The sequence below is a fragment of the Muntiacus reevesi genome, chromosome 6, assembly GCF_963930625.1.
Source record: "Muntiacus reevesi chromosome 6, mMunRee1.1, whole genome shotgun sequence".
NCBI lineage: Eukaryota > Metazoa > Chordata > Mammalia > Artiodactyla > Cervidae > Muntiacus > Muntiacus reevesi.
Genome location: NC_089254.1, coordinates 105,276,064 through 105,298,132, shown reverse-complemented (window position 1 = coordinate 105,298,132; position 22,069 = coordinate 105,276,064). Strand labels below are relative to the sequence as shown.

Here is a 22,069-nt window from a genome sequence, read left to right as displayed (position 1 = left end):
CTCTTGTGTCTCCTGCTTGGCAGGTGGATTCTTTACCACTGGGCCACCTGGGAAGCCCATATATATACACTATTATGGATAAAATAGATAACTAGTGAGAACCAACTATAAAGCACAGGGGTGAAAGAAGACAGGGGTCCAATCTGTTTGTAGGACATATATTAAGCTAACCTTAAAATGCATTCCAATGCTAATAAAAAATGCATTCCAGTATATGGTAGATGCAGACAAATACTGTTTGATTCCGCTTATATAAGGTGCCTAGAACAGTCAAATTCATAGAGTCAGAAAGCACACTGGTAGATGCCAGGGGCTGGGAGTGGGGTGGGGAGTTACTTTAATGGGCACAGAGTTTCAGTTTCGGAGGGTGAAGAGTTCAGAAGATGGATGATGGTGAGAATTGTACAACAATGTGAATGTATTTAGCGCCACTGAACTGTGCAGTTAAATATGGTTAAAATAGTATATTTTATATTATGTGACTTTTACCACAATAAAAAAATTCAAATGGCTTGTTCTCTAGTCAGTCTTACTTCTGGAACTGATTGACTAAGCTCACACTTTTCCAGTTTACCAATGTTTCACCAAGGAGTAGCCACCTACTTTCACCTGTCTTCTTGGGGGTTCTAACATTCTTCAAGCATCCCACCGTAATTATGAATGACACCGTGGGAACTCTGACCTCCACTGCCTAAGAGCCCCGGTGGCAGGTCAACCCTGCCTTACTGGGTCTGAGACCACCACAGCCAACTGACTTCGCCAGCAAACACCCACACACCCAGAGGGGAGGTCTAAGGTGGTATGGCAGCCGCAGGGTCCTTCAAACTTGCTTTCTTTGCGATCAACAGAGGAAGATTAGCAAATTGCCTAAAGTATTAGTATTCTGAAAAATAAAATTTAAGATCTCACTAACCATGGACACAGGTGTTATAGCTTGGAAATAATGTTAGGTTCAGTTAGAAAGTGTCAGAAGCAGAGCCCAGACTGTGGGGCTGGAGCCACTTCCTGCAAAGGGTGCTTTACTTTTTGCTCTGGTTGAGTTTCTTCTCAGTGTTGATCTCTTTCCTCTGTGGGAAGATGCTATGTAAGGAGAAGGCTCCATCTCCCTCTGCCTAGAACTTTGAGGCTGGGCAGACAATGGAGCGGATTTCTACTTCTCATTTCAAGCAAACCTGAACTTAGGGAGCCCATTACATCACTCCTCCCCTTTTGTGCATCCTACCTTTTACACAGTTACGAGTGCTCTAAATCATTTAAGGAATTGTTGTTCAGTTGCTAAGTCATGTCCAACTCTTTTTGATCCCGTGGAACGCAGTAAACCAGGTATCCCTGTCCCTCACTATCTCCTGGACTTTGCCCAAGTCTATGTCCATTGAGTCGATGATGCCATCCAACCATCTCCTCCTCTGCTGCCCTCTTCTCCTTTTGACTTCAATCTTTCCCACTTCAGGGTCTTTTCCAATGAGTCGTCTGTTAGCATCAGGTGGTCAAAGTATTGGAGCTTCAGTTTAGCATCAGTCCTTCCAATGAAAATTCAGGGTTGATCTCCTTTAGGATGGACTGGTTGGATCTCCTTGCAGTCCAAGGGACTCTCAAGAGTCTTCTCCAACACCACAGCTCAAAAGCATCAATTCTTCGGCGCCCAGCTTTCTTCATGGTCCAACTCTCACATCCATACACGGCTATTGGAAAGATCACAGCTTTGACTCTATGGACTATAAGGACATCAGTGAAGGTCTAAAACTATAAACCTAAAACTGCACAGATCAGGGACCTCAGAGAAACCCTAGCCACCCTCTCATCTTGTAGATGAGGACTCTGACTTCCAGAAAGCAGAGTGACACCAGATTGAGGGCTCCTGCGTCCTGTCCCTTGTCCCCCATTGTCTCAGGGGAGCCCACAAGAGGCAAAGGCACTTTAGAAAAATCTCCATCAGAGCCTCTGCAGGCGGGTTTCCTCTCCCCAAGGTGAGCGGCGTGTCCCTCACTCACCCACAAACAGCTGGCTGTAGAGCTCCAGGCGGGTGTGGCCCTCTGTTGGGGCCTTGCGGACCTGCTGCGGCAGCCGGTCCACCTGCAGGCTGGCCTGCTTGACGTTCCTCTCCGCGGTGACCCGGTGCCACTGGTCATCGTTGAGTGGGGTGGGCGACCTCACCACCATCTCCACTGGCCCGTTCCCGACGTCAAATGAAAAGGACACTTCCGTGGCAGCTGGAGGAACAGAGACAGGAGAGCCACATGAGTATTCCCTGCACGCACGCGGGAGTGCCAAGTCGCTCAGGCGTGTCCTTTGCGGCCCCAAGCGCTGTAGCCCACCAGGCTCCTCTGTTCATGGATTTCCCAGGCAAGAATATTGGAGTGGGTTGCCATCCCTTCCTCCAGGGGATCTTCCTGACCTAGGGATCGAAACTGCATCTCCTACATTGGCAGGTAGGTTCTTTATCAGCAGCTCCACCTGGGAAGCAGTATTCCCTCCCAGATACCAAATAGTTTTAAAGCTTAAGGCTTCCCTGGTGGTTCAGAAGGTAAAGCCTCTGCCTACAATTTTCCTCTTGCCTGGAAAATTCCATGGACGGAGGAGCATGGTAGGCTATAGTCCATGGGGGTAACAAAGAGTTGGACTTGACTGAGCGACTTCACTTTCACTTTTTCTAGAGCAAAAACAAAGCAGACAGAGAAAGCAATCTACACCTGTCACTTGCTATTATATACAGTGGTCTAAGGTAAAATTCTTGGAAGAGGGATAAAGCATCAATTCATCATTAATGAATTATAACCAAGGGGAGGAAAGTGCGCTTGGATTGGGGGCCAGGGATACATCCCTTTTCTTATTTTACCAAGAAGTTGCCCTCATTGAGTTTTTCCAAATAAAGAACTGAAGCCTAGGACACTTAAGTCTATGTTGAGCTTCTTAAATTTAGTGAGTGGTGGAGTCAGGATCTGAACCAGGCTTGTCAGCTTCCAGAACCTGAGATCTTCCAACTCGACCTACTCTGGGACTCTTCAGTGCCTCCTAGGACGTGACCTGTGGCCCTGGCTGCACTTCAGAGTCATGCGAGTGCTTTACGAAACACAGCTGTGTGCAGCTCCATCCCCAGGATTCCCACTCAGCTGGTCTGGGTTAGGTGTTGGTGTTTTTCAAAAGCTTCCTGGAAAATATTAATATATACCTAGAGTCGAGAGCTATTGCTTTGGGGGAATTCGCAAAAATTTATTTCCTTAATCTAGTTGTTGGGTTTCTCTGGGTGGCTCAGATAGTAAAGAATCTGCCTGCGATGCAGGACACCTGAGTTTGACTGAAACAGAGCCATATGGTCCTTGCCCCCCACCATGTCCTCTGCCAATGGAAAACTTTAGTCAAAGTTTAATCAGAGAAGTTAGAGATGCTGAAATAAAGGAAAACAGTCTATGGAGACTAGATAATAATAATGCAGTCATTAAGCATAGTCAAGGACCTTTAGTTCTTTCTCAAGGGCTGTAGATAATATTCTGAGCCACATCCTGTGAGCTGTCTTAGAGATACCAAAACCCCAGGTGGAGAAGTAAACTACATGATGGCCAGACTGTACCCAGGACTTGAGCTACCACAGTTCTGAGAATCGACTGCAAAGAAATGGGAACAAGTGTACCCCAGAACTGAAGATTAACTGTACCTAAAGAGGCATGAGTTTGAGTAAACTCTGGCAGTTGGTGATGGACAGGGAGGCCTGGCGTACTGCAGTCCATGGGGTTGCAAGGAGTCGGACATGACTGAGTGACTGAACTGAACTGAATTGAGAACAACCAAGATGATGCTAGTCAGACCACTGATGACCAACTGAAGATGATGTTAGAGATGACTGTGCTGTTTCTCCCCACCTCCCAACTCTGTCTGTAAAAGCTCTCACCCCCTGCGTGCTGTGGTGGGGGCGGAAGTCAGCCTTTGGGCAGATGTTGCCAGCCTCTGAAATAAAGCAAACTTGCCTTTCCACCAACCTGGCCTGTTTATTGGCTTATGAGCGGCAGGCAGCCAGACCACCCCCCACGCATACTTTTTTGGTAATGAGATCTCTGGGTTGGGAAGGTCCCCTGGAGGAGGCCATGGCAACCCGCTCCAGCGTTCTTGCCTGGAGGATCCCTGGACAGAGGAGCCTGGAGGGCTACAGTCCACGGGGTTGCAAAGAGTCAGACACGACTGAGCCTCTAATGCTTTCACTTTCAATCTAATCGTTAAAGTTCCTCCGGAGAGCCTGGGAGCTGGGAACTGTGCAGGCAGTGAGGGTGACCTGCCTCTCTTCCTGACCCCTGGCGCTGTGCCCAGGGCAGCGTGGGTCCTGCCGAAGACCCCCTTCCGGAATCACCTGCTGCACACCTTGAACATTCACCATCCGGGATGCCGGGTCCTTCTCAAAACTTCCCCTCCGGCACTGACCACAAATCACTCTTTTTATTTTCCTAGGTCTGCTCCCAGTCAACCTCCTTGATTAAATCACCCTCCAACAATGGAAAAATGGGTTAGGAGGGTGCGCTGGTAACTTCAACTGTTAGTAGCCTTCTTACTTCACATGTTAGGTTTTAAATTCCTCAGTGACCACCGAGTGCTTTATAAACACATTTTTTTAAACTTTTTTTTTTTTTCTTTCCTGCCATTGGCAGGAAAGGCAGAGTGATGGAAAGGCAGCATGTGGGTCCCAGCTTCTCAGCTTGGCGAATGCTTTCTGACAGAACAGATTCCCCACATCACTGGAGGGTCTAACTTTGCTTAGAAAGTGATTTGGTGCCTTTGTCTATCAATAAAGCCTCTGACGAATCGCCAAGCAGTTTAATTAAATATCTGTCATTTTTTTCTCCCCCAGGCTAATGAAAAATTCAGCTGTTTTGCACTGGTACCATTTCAAGATGATGTTGCAAGCAATCAAACTTCTAATTTAAAAACCGCAGTGAGCCAGATTCCCTTGGGACCTAAACTGTTCACCACCCCTGGGTCAGGTCCCTCTGAGGAGGCATTTACTCTATTGAGCTCCAGGGATATTAGACACAGAACTCAGTGTAATCAACCTCATTGTACCAGGGAATTTGGCTCCTTTATGTCATTAGAAAGGGGACTTTAATTTTAATACCCACGGTGATGCTGCATGGGTGTTGGTGACATTTCTTCTCTGAATTAGGGGCTCCTGCCTTCCGGGGTCACTGGAGGGACCTTCACCAAGGTTTCTATGCAAGTTATGATGAGAACGCAGGTCAACGATCACGAGACTCACGGATGGAATGATCTTTCCCTGAATTTCTGGCATGAGTCAATGGGAAAAATGTAACCTCAGGTTTTAAGATTGAATTTGTTCTGTTCTTGCAGTGCTGTGTTTTAGCAGATGCATTTTTTAAATGTAAGTTGTCAGAATAGCCAGAGAACAAGGCTTTCCGAGCTAAGTAGGAAAGATGGTTTCATTTCAAAAGGCATCAGCAGCCATCAGGGAAATATAATGTAGGGATAAATTGAGTTGAGCCCTAAGGTTTGACTTGGAGGGACTGATGCTGCTCTAATTTTCTCCACTCCTCTCCTCCTGCTATGATGGGTTTTTGTTCAGGTCTTTAAGTTGTCACCATTAGGAGAAACCCTGAGGACCACAGCTACCAGGAAATTACCCCTGCTTCCCTCTCTGCTTGTCACACTGGATCCCCTGTTTCTGCCTCTGGACCATGGTCTTCTTAACATCAACACTTCCCTCTAGAGAAGGAGAGAAGGTCCCCAGGAGCCCACTATAGCTCAGTCCCCTCTCCCCAACGGGGCGCAGTAAGAGGGACTCTGAGAACAGTCCTCGTTGTTCAGTTGCTCAGTCGTGTCTGACTCTTTGTGATCCCATGGACTGCAGCACGCCAGGCTTCCCTGTCTTTTACCGTCTCCTGGAGTTTGCTCAAACTCATGTCCATTGAGTGGATGATGCCATCCAACCATCTCATCCTTGGTCAACCCTGTCTCCTCCTGCCCTCAGTCTCTCCCAGCATCAGGGTCTTCTCCAATGAGTCAACTTTTCACATTCAGCTTCAGCATCAGTCCTTCCAATGAATATTCAGGATTGATTTTCCTTAGGATCGACTGGCTTCATCTCCTTGCAGTCCAAAGGACTCGCAAGAATCTTCTCCATCACTACAATTTGAAAGCATCAATTCTGTGCTCAGCCTTTCTTATAGTCCAGTTCTCACATCTGCACATGACTAGTGGAAAAACTGAGAACAGATCCTCCTCAAAGAGCCTCCATCCAATGAAGAAATGTTGGTGATTTCAGCCCATCCCACTTCCCTGCGGTGCTTCCTGAGGGAGGGGCCGCAAGACCCCGTGTGAGAGTGAAGGAAAGAGTTCCTTCGTCTGTCATTCAGCATCAGCTTCCCTGACACTGCCTTTGAGAAATCCCATCTCCCTACTGAACGACAAGTGTGTTTTAAAAGCTTTGAAAGTTCAGTTTGCGGCTGATTGCTCTTGGTCTTCTGGGTGAGAGGAGCTGACATTTTAAAAAAGATAATTATAGAGACAGTCAGCCAGTGAATGAAAGGGAGACAGCATAAAGGACACCATGGCCAACGACACCATCCTCACTTAACGTGTGTCTCCAGTTGGAGACTGAAGGGTTGCCCTGTTTCTGCCCGTGGAAAAGGGATTTCTGACATCTTGAAACTATTCTTATTTCCAGAAATAAGTATTTGAGAGTTGGGCGTTTCTAGGGAGGCTCTTTGGAAAGAACACTGTAGCAAACACGCATGGTTGCCTTTCTGTTGGTGTCAGGAAAACTGGGGAGCAACTTGCTTCCAAGCTCACAAGTTGGCCTGCCATCATTTTGTAGATGTGGATGGAAGACAGGGAGCTGGGTCAGAGGCAAAGCGCTGTATTCCTCACGGGGCAGCAGGTAACACGAGCGTCCGTCCGCCTTGCTTTCTCTGGGCCCCCGCTCCCGTGGGGGCCACGTGGAGCAGTCCAGAGGGGGGTGTTGCTCAGCTAGCCGGTACACTCTGACCTCAGGAAACCCCTAAGTTTTAGAGGGGTTGTTGGCAAGTCTGCTTAATGTTTGCCCTGGGAAGAGACATTAGCTTTATTAACCCGGTCAGGAAATAAATCTACCTTCTGTTCTGGAGGAAGACAATCATCTTCCAAGACCGCTACACCCACATCCTTTCAAAGGTATGGACAAAATGACAATGCCTCTTGTTCAGAAGACAAACAGAAATGGGAGAGACCCACGGAGAATTCTGCCTGACACTTAGCCATTCCCCTACCCTCTTCCTCTTGAGCCGACCTGATTTTGCCCAGGAAGCTATGTGCTTCCACACAACTCTGAGCTTCACGTATGGATGGCCATACCCTGGGCCCAGCGGGTGAACTGGGATTTTTCTAAGTCAAACACGAGAGTGCCTGTGCTCCTTGCCAGTAACCCACTTAAGATGGGACCTTTCATTTCCTCTGACCAATAAGACAGGAGGGGAAGCCTTTAGAAGACAAATCTATCAGTTCATAAGAGCAGAGAGAGTCATCCATTTTCACTCCTTGATCTTGGGTGGAGATGTGGTTCCCAGTGTTGGTGGGGCCACCTTGCAAACCTCAGACACACTGAGGAGAACAGGGAGGGAAACGAGATGAAGCTTGGACTTAGATGACGTTGTTCAGCCCCTAAGGTGTTCCTGGAGCCCCTCAAGACCTCTTATGTGAGATATCCATGATTGCTAAAGCCATCTGTGTTGCAGCTGAAAGCATCTTGACTGATACAGAGAATGGTTTAGCAATCAGTATTTATGAGTTCTAGTCTTCACTCTCCCTTCTCATCTTTTTGGGTTCAGTCTATTAGTGTCTGAAAGGGGAATTACATCTATAGTTTCCCAAGAGTTTCTGTGTCCAAAATGTGTTGGTAAACATATTGACAAGCTCTAAGTTCCCTTTGAATGCGAACATTCTATGATCTAATTTCCAAGAGATTCTAAGAGAAACAATGAAATAGAGTTGACCTTACTGATAAGTGAAAGTGGCTCAGTTGTCTCCAACTCTTTGCAACCCCGTAGACTGTACCCAGCCAGGCTCCTCTCTCCATGGAATTCTCCAGGCAAGAATACTGGAGTGGGTAGCTGCTCCCTTCTGCAGGGTGTTTTCCCAATCCAAGGTTTGAACCCAGGTCTCCTGCACTGATTCTTTGCTGTCTGAACCGCCAGGGAAGCCCAAGAATACTGGAGTGGGTAGCCTATCCCTTCTCCGGCAGATCTTCCCAACCCAGGAATCGAGCCAGGGTTTCCTGCATTGCAGGTGGCTTCTTTACCAGCTGAACTACCAGGGAAGCCCTGGTAACCTGACTGGTAGTTATACGTATTGGAATGCTACAGGGAGAAAAGAGAGATGTTGAAAAAGAAATGCACAAGGTGGTATATGGGCATTAGAAACAAGCATAAATGGCAGAAATTGTCTTTGATCACATCTGCATCATGAGTGCATTTGAGTGACAAAGTAACGAATGAGACAAAACCATGGACGGCTCTTGGTATTAACAGAGACTGTCTCCCCTCCCCTTCTTCAAGTATAATTCCAGCAGGTGGCACTATTTGCTCTCATTCTAACTCACCACGCGTTTTCCTCAAACAAATCACTCCAGGCTTAATGTATTGAGAGACGAATTTAACAACTGTCCAGAAGAGTGGACTTTTGGACTCTGGGTTCTGCCAGCAGGTGATGTAAACTTCAGACACATTAGACTCAAAGTGTTATTGGGAAGCAGCAGAAAAAATTGGTCACTCAGTACAGAATGGGTAAAAAGACCAGGGAAGGTACACAAAGTCAGCATGCTGAGACCAGCCAGCACGGTTACAATTCTGGTGATGATTTCTTTCCCTTCTAAAGTGAACTTCAAGGATGGCTAGCTTCTCAAGGGCTACTCTGCACCAGATCTCATTGGATCCATGTAACAAAACTGGTTAACTGGCAGAGCGGACATGTTAGCCTCACTCTGTGAGTGGAGAATGTTATAAATATAGTTTCTGCTTTCTTTTTCCTTTCCACGAAGAAAGGGCAATGTGTCGATTAGGAGGCAAACTAATTTAGGCAAGAGGAGAGGGTATGAGAAGGCTCAGGGAGGCTGAAGTGAGGTCCCCGTGGGGATCAGAGAGGTGAGGAAGAGGTGATCATCAGAGAGGTGATCAGAGAGGATCAGAGAGGAGCAAGAACTAAAGAGAACACCGGTGCTCCGTCCAAGGCCAGGCGCCCCACCGCACACTGGCCGCCATTCTTTCCTGCCTGCTCCAGGACATCTCTCCGGCAACTCCCCGCTCCCCGTAGAGCCTCTATCATCTGTCCTCTACTGGATCATTCCACATGAACGTACCAACACGCCTCTAATGCTAACAGCCGCCACCACCACTATACAACCCTCCTCTCGTCCTTCCATCCCACTCCTTTGTTCCGCGTTGTTGCCAAACTCCTTGAAAGAGCTGCCTCTGTGCCCTCCGCCTGTGTCTGCTCTGTTAGTCTTTCTGCAACCCCATCACTTAAGGCTTTCTCCTTTATTATTCCGTGACATTGTTCTCTTCTCAGTTCCTAAACACTTACTGGTCCCGTGACCCAATAACTCTACGGCTGTTTTCCACCCCTCTGTGTATAGCCCGAATTTAAGAAATTCCTTCCCTAAACATTCTACATTAAATAGCATCTCCCCCACTCACATCTCATCCTTTAGCTGCCTTTCCCCCTTTATCCTAACTTTTTGGATCAACAAAGCATGTATCTGCATCTGGCACAATATATATGTGCTCTTGGCCTCATGAAAGCAGAGAAGCTATTTCCCGTTTTGTTCCTTTTTTTGCTCATAGCCTAGAACAATGCTTGACACAGGGTAAGCACTGGACAATTTATGAATGGAGAGCAACACTCTGGCCATTCAATAACAATTAGGTAGTTACCCTGAAAAACAGAACTCCCTGCATTTTCCTAAGGCAAACCATAACTTAACACACTAGCATATATAAGGAATGCCATGTTATAATTCTATAAGCATCTTCCCTGAGATCATACAGTAACATGACGCATATTTCTCAGTCTAGGAACTTGATACATGAGTCACATCTGTTTGAAACATAGTGTGCCAAAAGTTGTTCCCAAACATGTGATGTTTGGGGAACAAAGACTCGCCCAAGATAAACTCTGTCCTGGAGCCAGTAGCAGAGTTTTCATTCATTTCCACATCTTGTGCTATTTTCACTCTACCGTTAAGAACAAGGACCTGGAATCATAATTACGTTTTTCAAATTTTGGCCTCCATAAGAAACTGCTAAAGAAAAGAGACATGCCTAATGAATATTTCAGGCTCCTCTCACTTAGTAGGCTGGGGTGGGGCTGTGTGTGTGTGTGTGTGTGTGTGTGTGTGTTCAGGCACTTCAGTCATGTCCGATACTTTCTGACTCCATGGACCGTAGCCTGCCAGGCTTCTCTGTCCATGGGGATTCTCCAGGCAAGAATACCGGAGTGGGTTGCCATTTCCTTCTCCAGGGGATCTTCCTGACCTAGGGATGGAACCCACATCTCTGATGTTTTCTTCGTTGGCAGCTGGATTTGTAATTTACCACTAGCGCCACCTGGGAGTCTGTGGTTTGCTAATGCAAGGTGACTCTGATGCAGGTGGTCCTGGAATACTACTTTCAACACTAGGGTTGCCAAGTTTGATTCCAGTAGGCAGGTCCTAGGAATCTTTTGCTTCCTTGTCATCAAGAGACTTTCAAACTGTATAGTAAAGACTTTAAATTGGTCCAAGGAGGGGTCTGGACTTTGCCCTTGGCTTTAGGCAGATAGTAATTTTGCCCAAGGAGGGGTCTGGATTTGCCCTTGGCTTCAGGCAGATAGTATCTAAAGCCTTGGAGTGTTATGCCTGGTGGGGTGCCCCTGTCTGCCTGGGGGCCTCGGGTCATGCCAGGTAGCCTAACAATGTGATCTGGGTGGTGGCTGGCCTTACCACACAGTATCTGGGTGGGGACTTTGCCAGATAGTGTGTAGGGTGGAGGCTGACCACTCCAGATAGACCAATGATGTGATGATGGGGGTTTGGATCACACAGTTCCGTCCCTGGAGGGGCTGGAGACTGAGGTTGGCCATGTGGGCAGTGGACCATTCCTGGGTAACGGAGCCTGAACAGAGACTCGGAACACTGATGCTTGGGGAAGCTGTCTTAGTTGGCAGCACCCCATGCGTACTGGCGCAACCAATTGCGGGAAAGCAAAGTGTTCATGGCTCCACAGGAAAAGCACGCCTCGGGGCTCGGCCCCTGGGCTTCTCCTGGCCTGTGCCCTCCGTGCTCTTTCTCTTGCCTGACTCTAATCGAGTCTTTCCCTGTAATAACCGTACACATGAGTTGAGCAGCTTTCAGTGAGTTCTGTGAGTCCTTCTAGAGAATCACTGAACCTGAGCCTGGTTTGGGAGACCCCCTGAACTTGTAATGGTGCCAGAAGTGTGTGCAATTTTGTGTGTGCTATGGTCCTTCCAAGTCTGCAGTTGGTTCAATTCTCTGGGAAAATTATCACTTCAGTTTTGAAGCATATAATCCAATCCATCAGTGTTAAGGCTGACAGATGTCCAAGAGTGAAGTCCAACTTCCAAGCTTACCTTCACTGCCTCCATAAGGAAGTTGAGTCTGTAAGATCTTCACATCCAGTTATAACTAACCATTGAGCTTCTATTTTTCTAACTGTGCTGTACTGGTTTTCATATCATGCAGGAAATAAACCCTACTAATCTTTACGAGAGTTTTAGTTTGCGAGTATGGAAATTTCTAGAGCCAAATATGCATATTCACACCCAAAATCTCAGTGTTAAACACATCTGAACATGAACACTGGCAAGGAAAAAAATTATTTGAAGTCTCTTGGAAATTCTTCAAGGAAATGCCTGGAGCTTAAGAATCAATGCGCTGAACTAATTTTTAAACCTCTGGTATCTTGATAACCTCCTGAATATGAGAAATCTTTCTCTTTATGTATTTTGGCCTTTAAGCCTTTCATTATGGTTAAAAAATAACTTCACAAACAAAGGCATCCATAGAGAAAAGGAAACAGAAGGGAGTTACCACTGGCCATGCAAAAACAGAGAGCTGTCTTTAAAATGCAAAGCCTTTCTAATTTTAGCTTTCTCCATGCATTTAACTAACTTCTGAGGATAACTTCTTGAATATTAATGGACCTATATGATATAAAAAGGAAAAAGACAAAAAGCTTTCCAAAAGGACATGTGGCTTGAAACAGCCCCTATCCTCAGTAAGGGACATGTAGTCAGGGTTTAAATACCCCCATGTTTGGAATCAGCAGGGACTTGTCTGCTGGGCAGAGAGTGCCAGTTTGGAAGGATAAATGGAAGTCCCAGATGGTGATGGTGGGGAGAGAATATTTGTGATGAAAGGAAATGTAGAAGCTGCAGGAGAGAAACCACAAAACTGGATGCCTGAGGATTCTCCGGAGATGGAGAGGAGAGTGGATCAAAGAGGGGATGGATGTCACAAAGAAGCTTCTCTCTTGATCAAGATCAAGTTGTGCAGCAAAATGGGAACCATTCAGTGCAGGAAATGTGCTTTCGTGAAGGACCAGGGGTGATTTATGGGGCTGGTTTCAGGTGATGTCAGAGAGAGTAGGTTCACTGAGATATTTGGTGATGGAGAGTTCAAAAAGAATGGAATGTGGGATTTGATGGCCAACAAAGGTAATACAACTGGAGGCAAAAACAGTTTGAATTAGAAAGAAGTTCACAGGTGTTAATATGGACCAAGCTGAAGCTTATAAGGAGATATCATACCAGTCAATTAATCAATTATAATTTATAAATGACTGAGCTATGGATGACTATGTTTATGTGGACACATCATGTTGTTGTGCAGTCAGTCATGTCCAACTCTTTGTAACCTCATGAACTGCAACAAACCAGGCTTCTCTGTCCTTCACTATCTCCTGGGGTTTGCTCAAATTCAAGTCCATTGAATCAGTGATACCATCCAACCATCTTATCCTCTGTCGTCCCCTTCTCCTCCTGCCCTCAATCTTTCCCAGCCTCAATGTCTTTTCCAATGAGTTGATTCTTCACATCAGGTGGTCAAAGTATTAGAGCTTGAGCTTCAGCATCAGTCCTTCCAATGAATATTCAGGGTTGATTTCCTTTAGGATGGACTGGTTTGATCTTCCTGTCCAAGGGACTCTCAGAGTCTTCTCCAACACCACAGTTTGAAAGCATCAGTTCTTTGGCACTCAGCCTTCTTTATGGTCCAAATCTCACATCCACACATGACTACTGGAAAAATCATAGGTTTGACTATATGAAATATTGTTGGCAAAGTGATGTCTCTGCTTTTTAATATTCTGTCTAGGTTTGTCATAACTTTTCTTCCAAAGAGCAAGGACACATCATGAGTAAAAGCCAAAGGCAGAAAGGCCAAAGGAGAAAAGGATGAGGCTTTGCAAGGTGCATGTCTGTTGATGAGAGCTGTGAACAAGCCTATCAGATGGAAAACAGACTGCTTCCTGGTTGCCATGGGCTGAGTTCCAGCCCAGACTATAGGTCACACCACGGACACTGTTTCTGTCTCTCTGTTCTACAACAAATTGTTTCCTATCGAGCAGATTCTTTCAATGCCAGCTTGGTATGACTTCAGACAAGACTTCTCTAATGAGGGGGAAAAATGCCACATGAAGATTCTGTATTCTACATGCTATAAACTCAGAATGCAAAACAGAGATTTATTCTGTTTTCCATGACAACACCAGATGCACTTCAATTACAGTCCTTGGAGTATCAGGCAAATAATGGAGAAAAAGTGAAACCATGTCAAGGGGTCAGCAGAGAGAGATGAGAGGAGGGGAGATTCACTTTCTTTCTACATAACAACTTTCTTAAAATGTGAAAGACTTCTGTAAATGTGCCTTGGAATCTTTGTGAAAGATCTAAATTATCTGAAAGGTTTTTCTCTAGCTACAATTACTTACATTTGTTCTTATCTTCTATTTAGTAATGAATATTAGAAATGAGGAATCTTGTTGAATATTAAAAATATAGTATCTTAGAATCTCAAGGTTGAGAGCATCCTAGGCGAAATGCTCAATTAACATTGTAGAAGAGTCAATAGACCCCTGAGGTCATGTATTTCCACCTGTGAAAAATGATAGGACATCACAGTATCGCCTGTGGTTGGGCCAACCAGTTTCTACCCGAACAAAGCATCCCATGAAAATGGATAATGTTAAACAACAAAAATGAGTCACCATCAGGCACTCTTCCTTTTCTCTTTATGGTCATAATAGCTAAAAAGACAACTTTCTTGATTAGCCTCCATAAACAAATATTTTGCCTCCCTAAAGACTGTACATATAAAACATGTGAGAACATTTTTAAGGGCCAATTTGTACAAAGTTCAGACAAGCATGTTTACTTTTCTCTTGATTTGATTAAGGAATGGATCATCATGTCTCAAGAGCTCCTTTATGAGAGAACAGTTGTGGGTGGGTTTCAGCTACTTGCCAGCCTCTGCCCCAGATGGTCTGAAAACAGAGTGAGTGGATGCAAGAGCCTTGGGAGTAGGTCATCCTTTAGGAGGGATGCCCTGCAGGGTACATCCTTGTGTGGCTTTCCTGAATGAGGTCTTCCACTTCCATCATTCCAGCCTGCCCTGCTGCTGTGCTGGGTCTGTGAGTAAGACTGAAATAGCAACATGTACTACCTACTCTAGGTATGCACTGGTATGATGGTTTGAGAATTAGTAATTGGAAGCCAGTAGATCATATTGTCTTCTCAAAGTGAAGCCCAACAATAGAGGACAATTAGCTAAATGGAGCAATAGGCAATTGAGGAACCACATTTCCCAGTTCTTTTTTTTAAGCCTTGCCCCCATTTGTTGATGTAGTAATCTTAATTGTCATCTCCTGACGCTGATATGACCAGACGTAAGAGGCTGACGGACCATAAAACAAAGCCCTGAAGATCTCAGATAAACACCTTACCAGCCAATAAGAATGCTTTTGTGTTATGTTCTATAGGATGTATAACAAAACCAAAGCTTTCTTGTTTTGTTTTGTAAATATAAAATTATGGTCAAAATTATACATGCTCTCTTGGGAGTTCTGATAGTCTCTGCCCTCAGGTGAAAAAACAATCACTGTGGCAGAGTTTAAAAAAACAAATGACATGGAGTTGATGTGTGGCAAAAACCATCACAATACTGTAAAGTTATTATCCTCCAATTAAAATAAATAAATTAATTAAAAAAAAAACAGCAACAGGGTCCTACTGTATAGCACAGGAAACTATATTCAATATCTTGTAATTATAACAGAAAAAAAGGACATGTACATGTGTTTCTAAAATGCTGTTACTTGAAACAAATATGTTACAAACAGTATGTACTATTATGATCGTCTTTTTGTAAAAAATTATATATAAGCACATAGAAAAATGTGTGGAAATGTGGATGCCAAAAAAGTGGTGTTATATATGTCAGAATTTGAGAGTATAGTTGATTTTGTGGGGTTATTCTTTTTGTTTCTCTGGATTTTTAAATCATTCAACAGTAAACAAACACTGTGTAATTTTTAAAAGCTACAATCTGATCATTTTTCACTGTTTTTGCAAAGGTTGGTGTCATTTTAAGCTACTCTATTCTATAATTTTAGCCAGTATTTAATCAGAGAGATTAATCAAAATGCAAAGAATGAAATTTCATTTAAATATAGACAATTAGAGGGAATTTAAAACTAGATTGAAACATTCTTCCTTACTTCTTTCCTACTCTTAAGAGATCTGAGAAGATTCTTTAAAAAAGAGAGTGGTCAAACTGTACCATTAAATAATTTCAAACAAGATGTGAGGTTTTTTTTCCATATGAAAAATGGCCCAAATAATAAGGGCATGCTATTTCTCAAAGAAGAATCCTCACAGGTCTGGAGTGCCAGCATGTTCAGATGTTTAAACTAATGCCTACAGGAGTCAGAATGCAAGAAGAGCATATTCAGCGTTATAATTACACTTGACAGATATACACTGTTTCTATTATTCATTGGCTCTGGTTGCACTTACCCAGAAAGATTCTGCAGAATACTAAATATCAGCCCTCTTCATGAGAAGTCATTTGGCATTCTCCGCAGTTCTCAGCAGAGGAATCAAATTCAGAGATGCACAAAACCAAACCTGATCATTTTAATACTTTCCACAAAGGCAAGTAAAACAAATAATTTCCTAAGAGGCTTTAGGTCCATCCAGCGAGGCTTCTTTTGTCTAACTCTTAACATGGCTAGGCGAGAGGGTCATTACTTTAACAAGTGTCTTCTAACCAGTTACTGGGTTTTCGCTCTTTTCAATTCCTCAAATGCTCCATGATCTTTCTGTTTATCTGCTTACTCTCTGGAAAAAATGCCTTTATCTCATTTATTTGCCTGTCACCCGTCAAGGCAAATCAGATGTTGCATCTTCTGGAAACCTATCGCCATGTCTTTAGACAAGGTGAAAGCTTACTCCTTCCCAGGCCATAGTGCCTGTGACTGCTAACTGCTCATGAAACATTTGTCTTCTCTTTCCCATAAGACCCCCAAAAAACTGCCATGAATCTGGGAGCTGCATTTCCTGGACAAGGAGGTGGAGCCACGTGCTAGTTACCACCAACAGAATGACAACAAAAGGAGTGTGTGTCTCTTCTGGACCAGTGTGGGTACGAAGAAAGAATTCTTCTCCAGTCCCCTCCTCTCTCTGCCAACTGGTTTAGAAATACCCAGGCTCTAGAATCACAGCACAAAAGGAGCCTTCACTGTGTGGAAGGACTTCATGGAACGAAGCCTGCAGATGGCAGTGCTGTAAAGTCATGGAAACACGGGGTTTTATTTGTCACAGCAGCTTAACTAGTCTTAAGAATATTTCTTATTCCTAAGTCTCTTATGACCTTATCACATGTGAAGTATTTATTCATCAGATTAAAAACTATAACCAAAGGAACTTCTCCCTCAGACCACTGAAATTTTGATGGGATGAAAGGCATTGTATGGTCTTATTCTAGTTCTATTTCAGAACACTGCCATAGTTTAAAAATATATGTGTTGTAATATGATATTTGAATGAATTCATGGAATTTGCTAATTCATAACATGGGCTTCCCTGATGGCTCAGCAGTAAAGAATCTGCCTGCAATGCAGGAGGCGCAGCAGACGTGGGTTCGATCCCTGGGTCAGAAAGACCCCCTGGAGGAGGACATGGCAACCCACTCCAGTATTATTGCCTGGAGAATCCCTTGGACAGAGGAACTGATGGGCTGCAGCCCACAGGGTCACAAAGATTCCGATATGACTGAGTGAGTTAGCATGTGCGCGCACACACACACAGACACAATTCATAAAACTATGACATTTTAGAGCAAAGAGAATTGTCTAGGAGCCACATGGAGGTTTTAGATTGTGTGTGCTCAGGATGTCTGAGTCACCTCCTTACTAAACCCACCAAACCGAGCTCCCAAAGACTGGAGGGGCACAGCTGTGTCTTGACTACTCTAAAGGTGAACAAAACCTTTTCCTACTTTGAGAAGTTTGTCCAGGACAAGCTCAACACTCATCAATAGGGGAAAAGTTCCCTTTGCTCCTCAACCCTGCTATTCTAAACTGAATGGACTCTGCATCCCAGAACTCTTAAGATGGCACATGCAGCTCTATTTTAAGCCACTCTTGAAACTCAGACAAACAACAAAGCTCCTTACGGTCAGCAGTGGCATATAAGTGCCATTTACAATATTAATCCTATAGGAAGATATATTCCATGTTCTGAATAACAGGCTCAGAAACTCCTATAACACAGTCCCTTTGTAAGTCAGAAAGTACCTAAAGTAAAATTTTCTTTTTTTAAAAAAGCATATCATAGAGATAGAAATGAGTCTTTCTTAAAGTATTTAAGAAAAATATATTCCGTCTGTGATCCTAGTCCTCTATTAGATTTCATCTAAGCCTTTATATTTCTCTCCGTCTCCTCAAAGTTCCTATCTTGATTGCTGTTAAACATCACCTTAAAATTTGAGCAAAATGTGTCCTGGAGGAGGTAAGTCCCTGGACTCTTCATTTGTAAAACACTGCTTTTGTAAGGTTTCCAGCTGACATCCAGTTGGCCAATGTTTTGTCATACGGCTTTAATTTGGGTTTGTCTGATGACTCGTAAGAGCCTAGAGTTGTTGTGTTTACAGTTGCCTTCGGCCCTTTGAGGTTTTTCTGGTTTTGAGCTGTTTCCAGTAATCTTCCCCAGTCACTCAATATATTTAAATGAAGCTCTGCTCCCTGGTTTATTGTATCCTTTCTTGCAACTGGCTTTGAATTAATTGGTCCCATGTGTCGTCCTTAGTTGGATCAATTCTCCAGTGTTTGTAACAAGCAGTAACTGACATTGGCACCAACCCTTCCCTCTCGAAGCATTTGGTTTTCTTTTCTTTTTCTTTCTTTTTTTTTTTCTTTTTTACAAAATATCAAGCCTTCAGAGACACTGGTAGCATGTAGAAAGGCAGATGTAGGGTCTCTAACCTCCTTACAACTCCACACATACATTTCTGCTTCTCTCACTAATCCGCGTGTCTGTTACTGTCAGGATAACACACTCTTTCTCCCAGCTCTGTCCCAGGTCAGGATGCATGAATCCTAGCTTCTTTAGTTTCTTCTCCTCTTAGGATGTCTGCTGTCTTCCAGCTGCCCACAGGCAGGTTGATTCTAGATGCTGGTCATTCTGACACTTTAACATGCCATCTCTTTGAAGGGAAAGGTTTTGTGGACTATCACACACTATAAATAATGTAGAAAACATTTGAATCAAAGGGAATGAGAAGAGAAATTCCACTCGCAAAAAATCTCTAAGAAACGTCAGCACTTCTCTAAAGAAATGACACAGAGCACATTTCTTCAGACAAACACTAAGTGAAGATGCTCTCTAATGAGGATTGCTATTATTTTCCAGGCAATGCACCAAATTAATTGTCTTATAGAAATGTTGCTTTTTTTTTTTTTTAAAAGGAAAATGAAAGACTTCTCTTTTATGTATATTTACACTTTAAATTAGGATACAGTAAAAACATCTTTTGTGTGGGCAGGATTTCAGTAGGGAGGTGGTCTTCTGGATGCCTCTGGAGTGTGGAGAGAGAAGGGCAGGAACAGAAACTTTGAAGAAACAGGTGACTATATCTGGCTTAGAGGCCTTCCCAACTCTTTCTAGAAATTTCCAAATCAGTAGACATGGGTAGATCAATAACATCTAGGATAACTTTGGTTATTTTTCATATCAAGAGGACATCCTAAAGTCTATTCTTTTAACCCTAGGGTACCTGCGCCACTGGGGGCTTCCTAGGCGGCACTAGTGGTTAAGAATACACCTGCTAATGCGGGAGATGAGAGATGCAGGCTTGATCCCTGGGTCAGGAGGATGCCTTGGAGGAGGGCATGGCAACCCACTGCAGTGTTCTTGCCTGGAGAATCCCATGGACAGAGGAGCCTGGTGGGCTACAGTCCATGGGGTCGTAAAGAGTTGGACACGACTGAAGTGACTTAGCACACACACACAACTATGCCATACACTCAAATAACTGTCCCTTCAGTGAGATTGGTAAAGAAACCTGGGTATGTTAAACTTGACAGTGTTACCAATTATTTTTATATCTTTTAATACTTAGAAATGCACATGACTAATATAACTTTATTAGAGCCCAAATTTCATCTTCATTTATATTTCTGAACTGTTTTGGTCCACAATTGAAATGGAAAAGTTTAAACCAGGAACTAGAAAAATTTGTAAACATTAAAAAAACTCATAACAGTGTTTCTATGCAGGTTAAAAAACATCTTACAGTGGATTTTTTTCTTATGTATTATAATGAGCAAGTCAGGATCATTTAGATTCACAGATCTTTAACTCTAATTGAGCTCAAAGCTAGACTTGCAAAGTAGTAGAAACACTAAAATTCTTCCTGAATCTATGTTGATAACAAGAAGGGTAGGATAATTAAAAGGAAAAATCCAGGTGCTAACATCTGATCTGTATTAATAAAAACTCACAATATTTATAAAAGAAAGAACACCCTAAATAATGTCCCCATGGCACAGAGACCAGTACGGCGGAATTAGACATTCCTCATGTCTACACAAAGGAAGCTCTCTTAATATAAAGATGTTCCAGTTCTGGAATAGCGGAAGATAAATTGCCATTGGTTTATTTCCTCTGATTCATCAGTTTCTATATACTGCAGAATATTTTCTTCTGCCACATTCTTGAGCATGTGTACTGCAGAAACTGGCATCTTGGAAAATGAAGGTTTTTCCTTAATACCTTTCCCCAAGATTAGCAGGAAATTGGACTGCTGCCACCACATTTTGTGGAGATATGCCGGTTAAATGCAGATCTTTGCTCCAAGTCAACCTGATAGCTGGAAAAGCTCAAGCTTTGTCAACAGGGAAGCTTATGCTAAAGTACTGCAACAGTTCCTGGTTGTTGTGGTTGTTTGGTTGCTAAGTCATGTTTGATTCTTTGTGACCCCATGGACTGCAGCACATTGTGCTTCCCAGTCCTTCACTATCTCCCAGAGTTTGCTCAAATTGGTGTCCATAAATGTTATCCAACCATCTCATCTGTTGCCCCCCTCTCTTGCCATCAATGTTTTCCAGAGTCGGCTCTTTGCATCAGGTGGCCAAAGTATTGGCGCTTCAGTTTCAATTCCTGGTTCAGCTTCAGTTGCTGGCTGCTTCTCCTGAATGTCTCCCAGACAGGAGACATCCCCTTCAGAAGCCCCCAACTGTGTATGCTCTTTTAAATTGTTAAATAAAGAATAAAAATGCTACAGTGAAGTGTGTAAGTGTTAATCACTCAATCATGTCTGACTCTGTGATCCCTTGTACTATATAGCCCACCAGGCTCATCTGTCCCTGGGATTCTCCAGGCAAGAATGCTGGAGTGGATTGCTATGCCCTCCTCCAGGACATCTTCCTGACCCAGGGATCGAACTCAGGTCTCCTGTATTGCAGGCAGATTCTTTACTATCTGAGCCACCAGGGAATCCCTAAGAAATACTATGGTCACTATTTATCATCAAATACTTCCAAACACTTCCTCTGATTACAATTCACCTTGAGGAAAAACCTACCCAACCCCTTCTCTTGGGGCCCATGTCTTGGGGCCAGGAGGGCAGCTGGGGGCATTCTTGACCTCGGTGCTTGTTCTGTTCTATGGCACCAGAGACTGCACTCAGCAATGCATCCTCCCATGACACTTCCTCTCCCGTGCTTAACTGCCATCCTTGATCCCAGGGACTGTACCGCTTGGATCACAGGCTCCCTGTCCACTGCGCCCCTTGCCATCACCACTAGGGGCCTCAGCAGTGATGTGGATGACCAACCTACACTAGCCTCCAGTGCCCTGACTTTCCCCACAGCCTTTTCATACAACCCAGAAGCCCACGTGCATGGCCAGATGATGCATCGTAGACCTGCTCATTGCCCAAACTCCTTTCCTGTGAAATCTTGAATTCCTAAGTCACGATCATCCTTCCACCTTTCCATGTATATCTGTCATCATGCTGATCCCCAGTTCCCCTGAGGTGCTGTCCTTTTCCACATAGATTTTTCTATGTTTCTCCATTAGCTTAGCACCTCATTCATTCATTCTATTCTTTCAACAGATGCTTGCTTGACACTTGTGATGCGCCAGGCAGCGTTCCGGCCCCGGAGACGCCACAGAGGTCAGAGTTCTACAGCCCTTGCTGCACCAGCGAACCACGCACGCCACCTTTGCGATGCATCCACGCCATCTATGACTAGCTTTTTCCTTTGGTATCCAGAGCCAGAAATGTTCTTTGAGCCTCAGTTACAATGGTTTAATCTCCAAAGAACCTTCGCTTCTTCTCCAGGAAGGAGTAATTGTTGCCTCATCTGGGTCACTGTGGTGTACTGCCCTAATATTTCTTAACATTTCCTCTCATCCAAAATACTGTTTTATACTCTAGTCTCTCCCAATAGACTGTGTGCAATGGGATGGGAACATTCTTATTCTTTTTGAGCTCCTCTTTGGCTCATATGGAGTAGGTACCCAATAACTATTGGGCTGAAAT

General features: G+C 44.1%; 1 protein-coding gene across 1 annotated transcript in view; it reads right to left on the bottom strand.

Moving 5' to 3' along the window:
- The window catches only part of CNTNAP2 (contactin associated protein 2), a 1,529,631-nt gene that overhangs the window by 241,508 nt on the left and 1,266,054 nt on the right, over positions 1 to 22,069 (bottom strand). Inside the window, exon 17 of the mRNA XM_065938525.1 lies at positions 1,992 to 2,210. Within this exon, the coding sequence (XP_065794597.1) occupies positions 1,992 to 2,210 (219 nt within the window). The remainder of the gene's footprint in view (positions 1 to 1,991; positions 2,211 to 22,069) is intronic.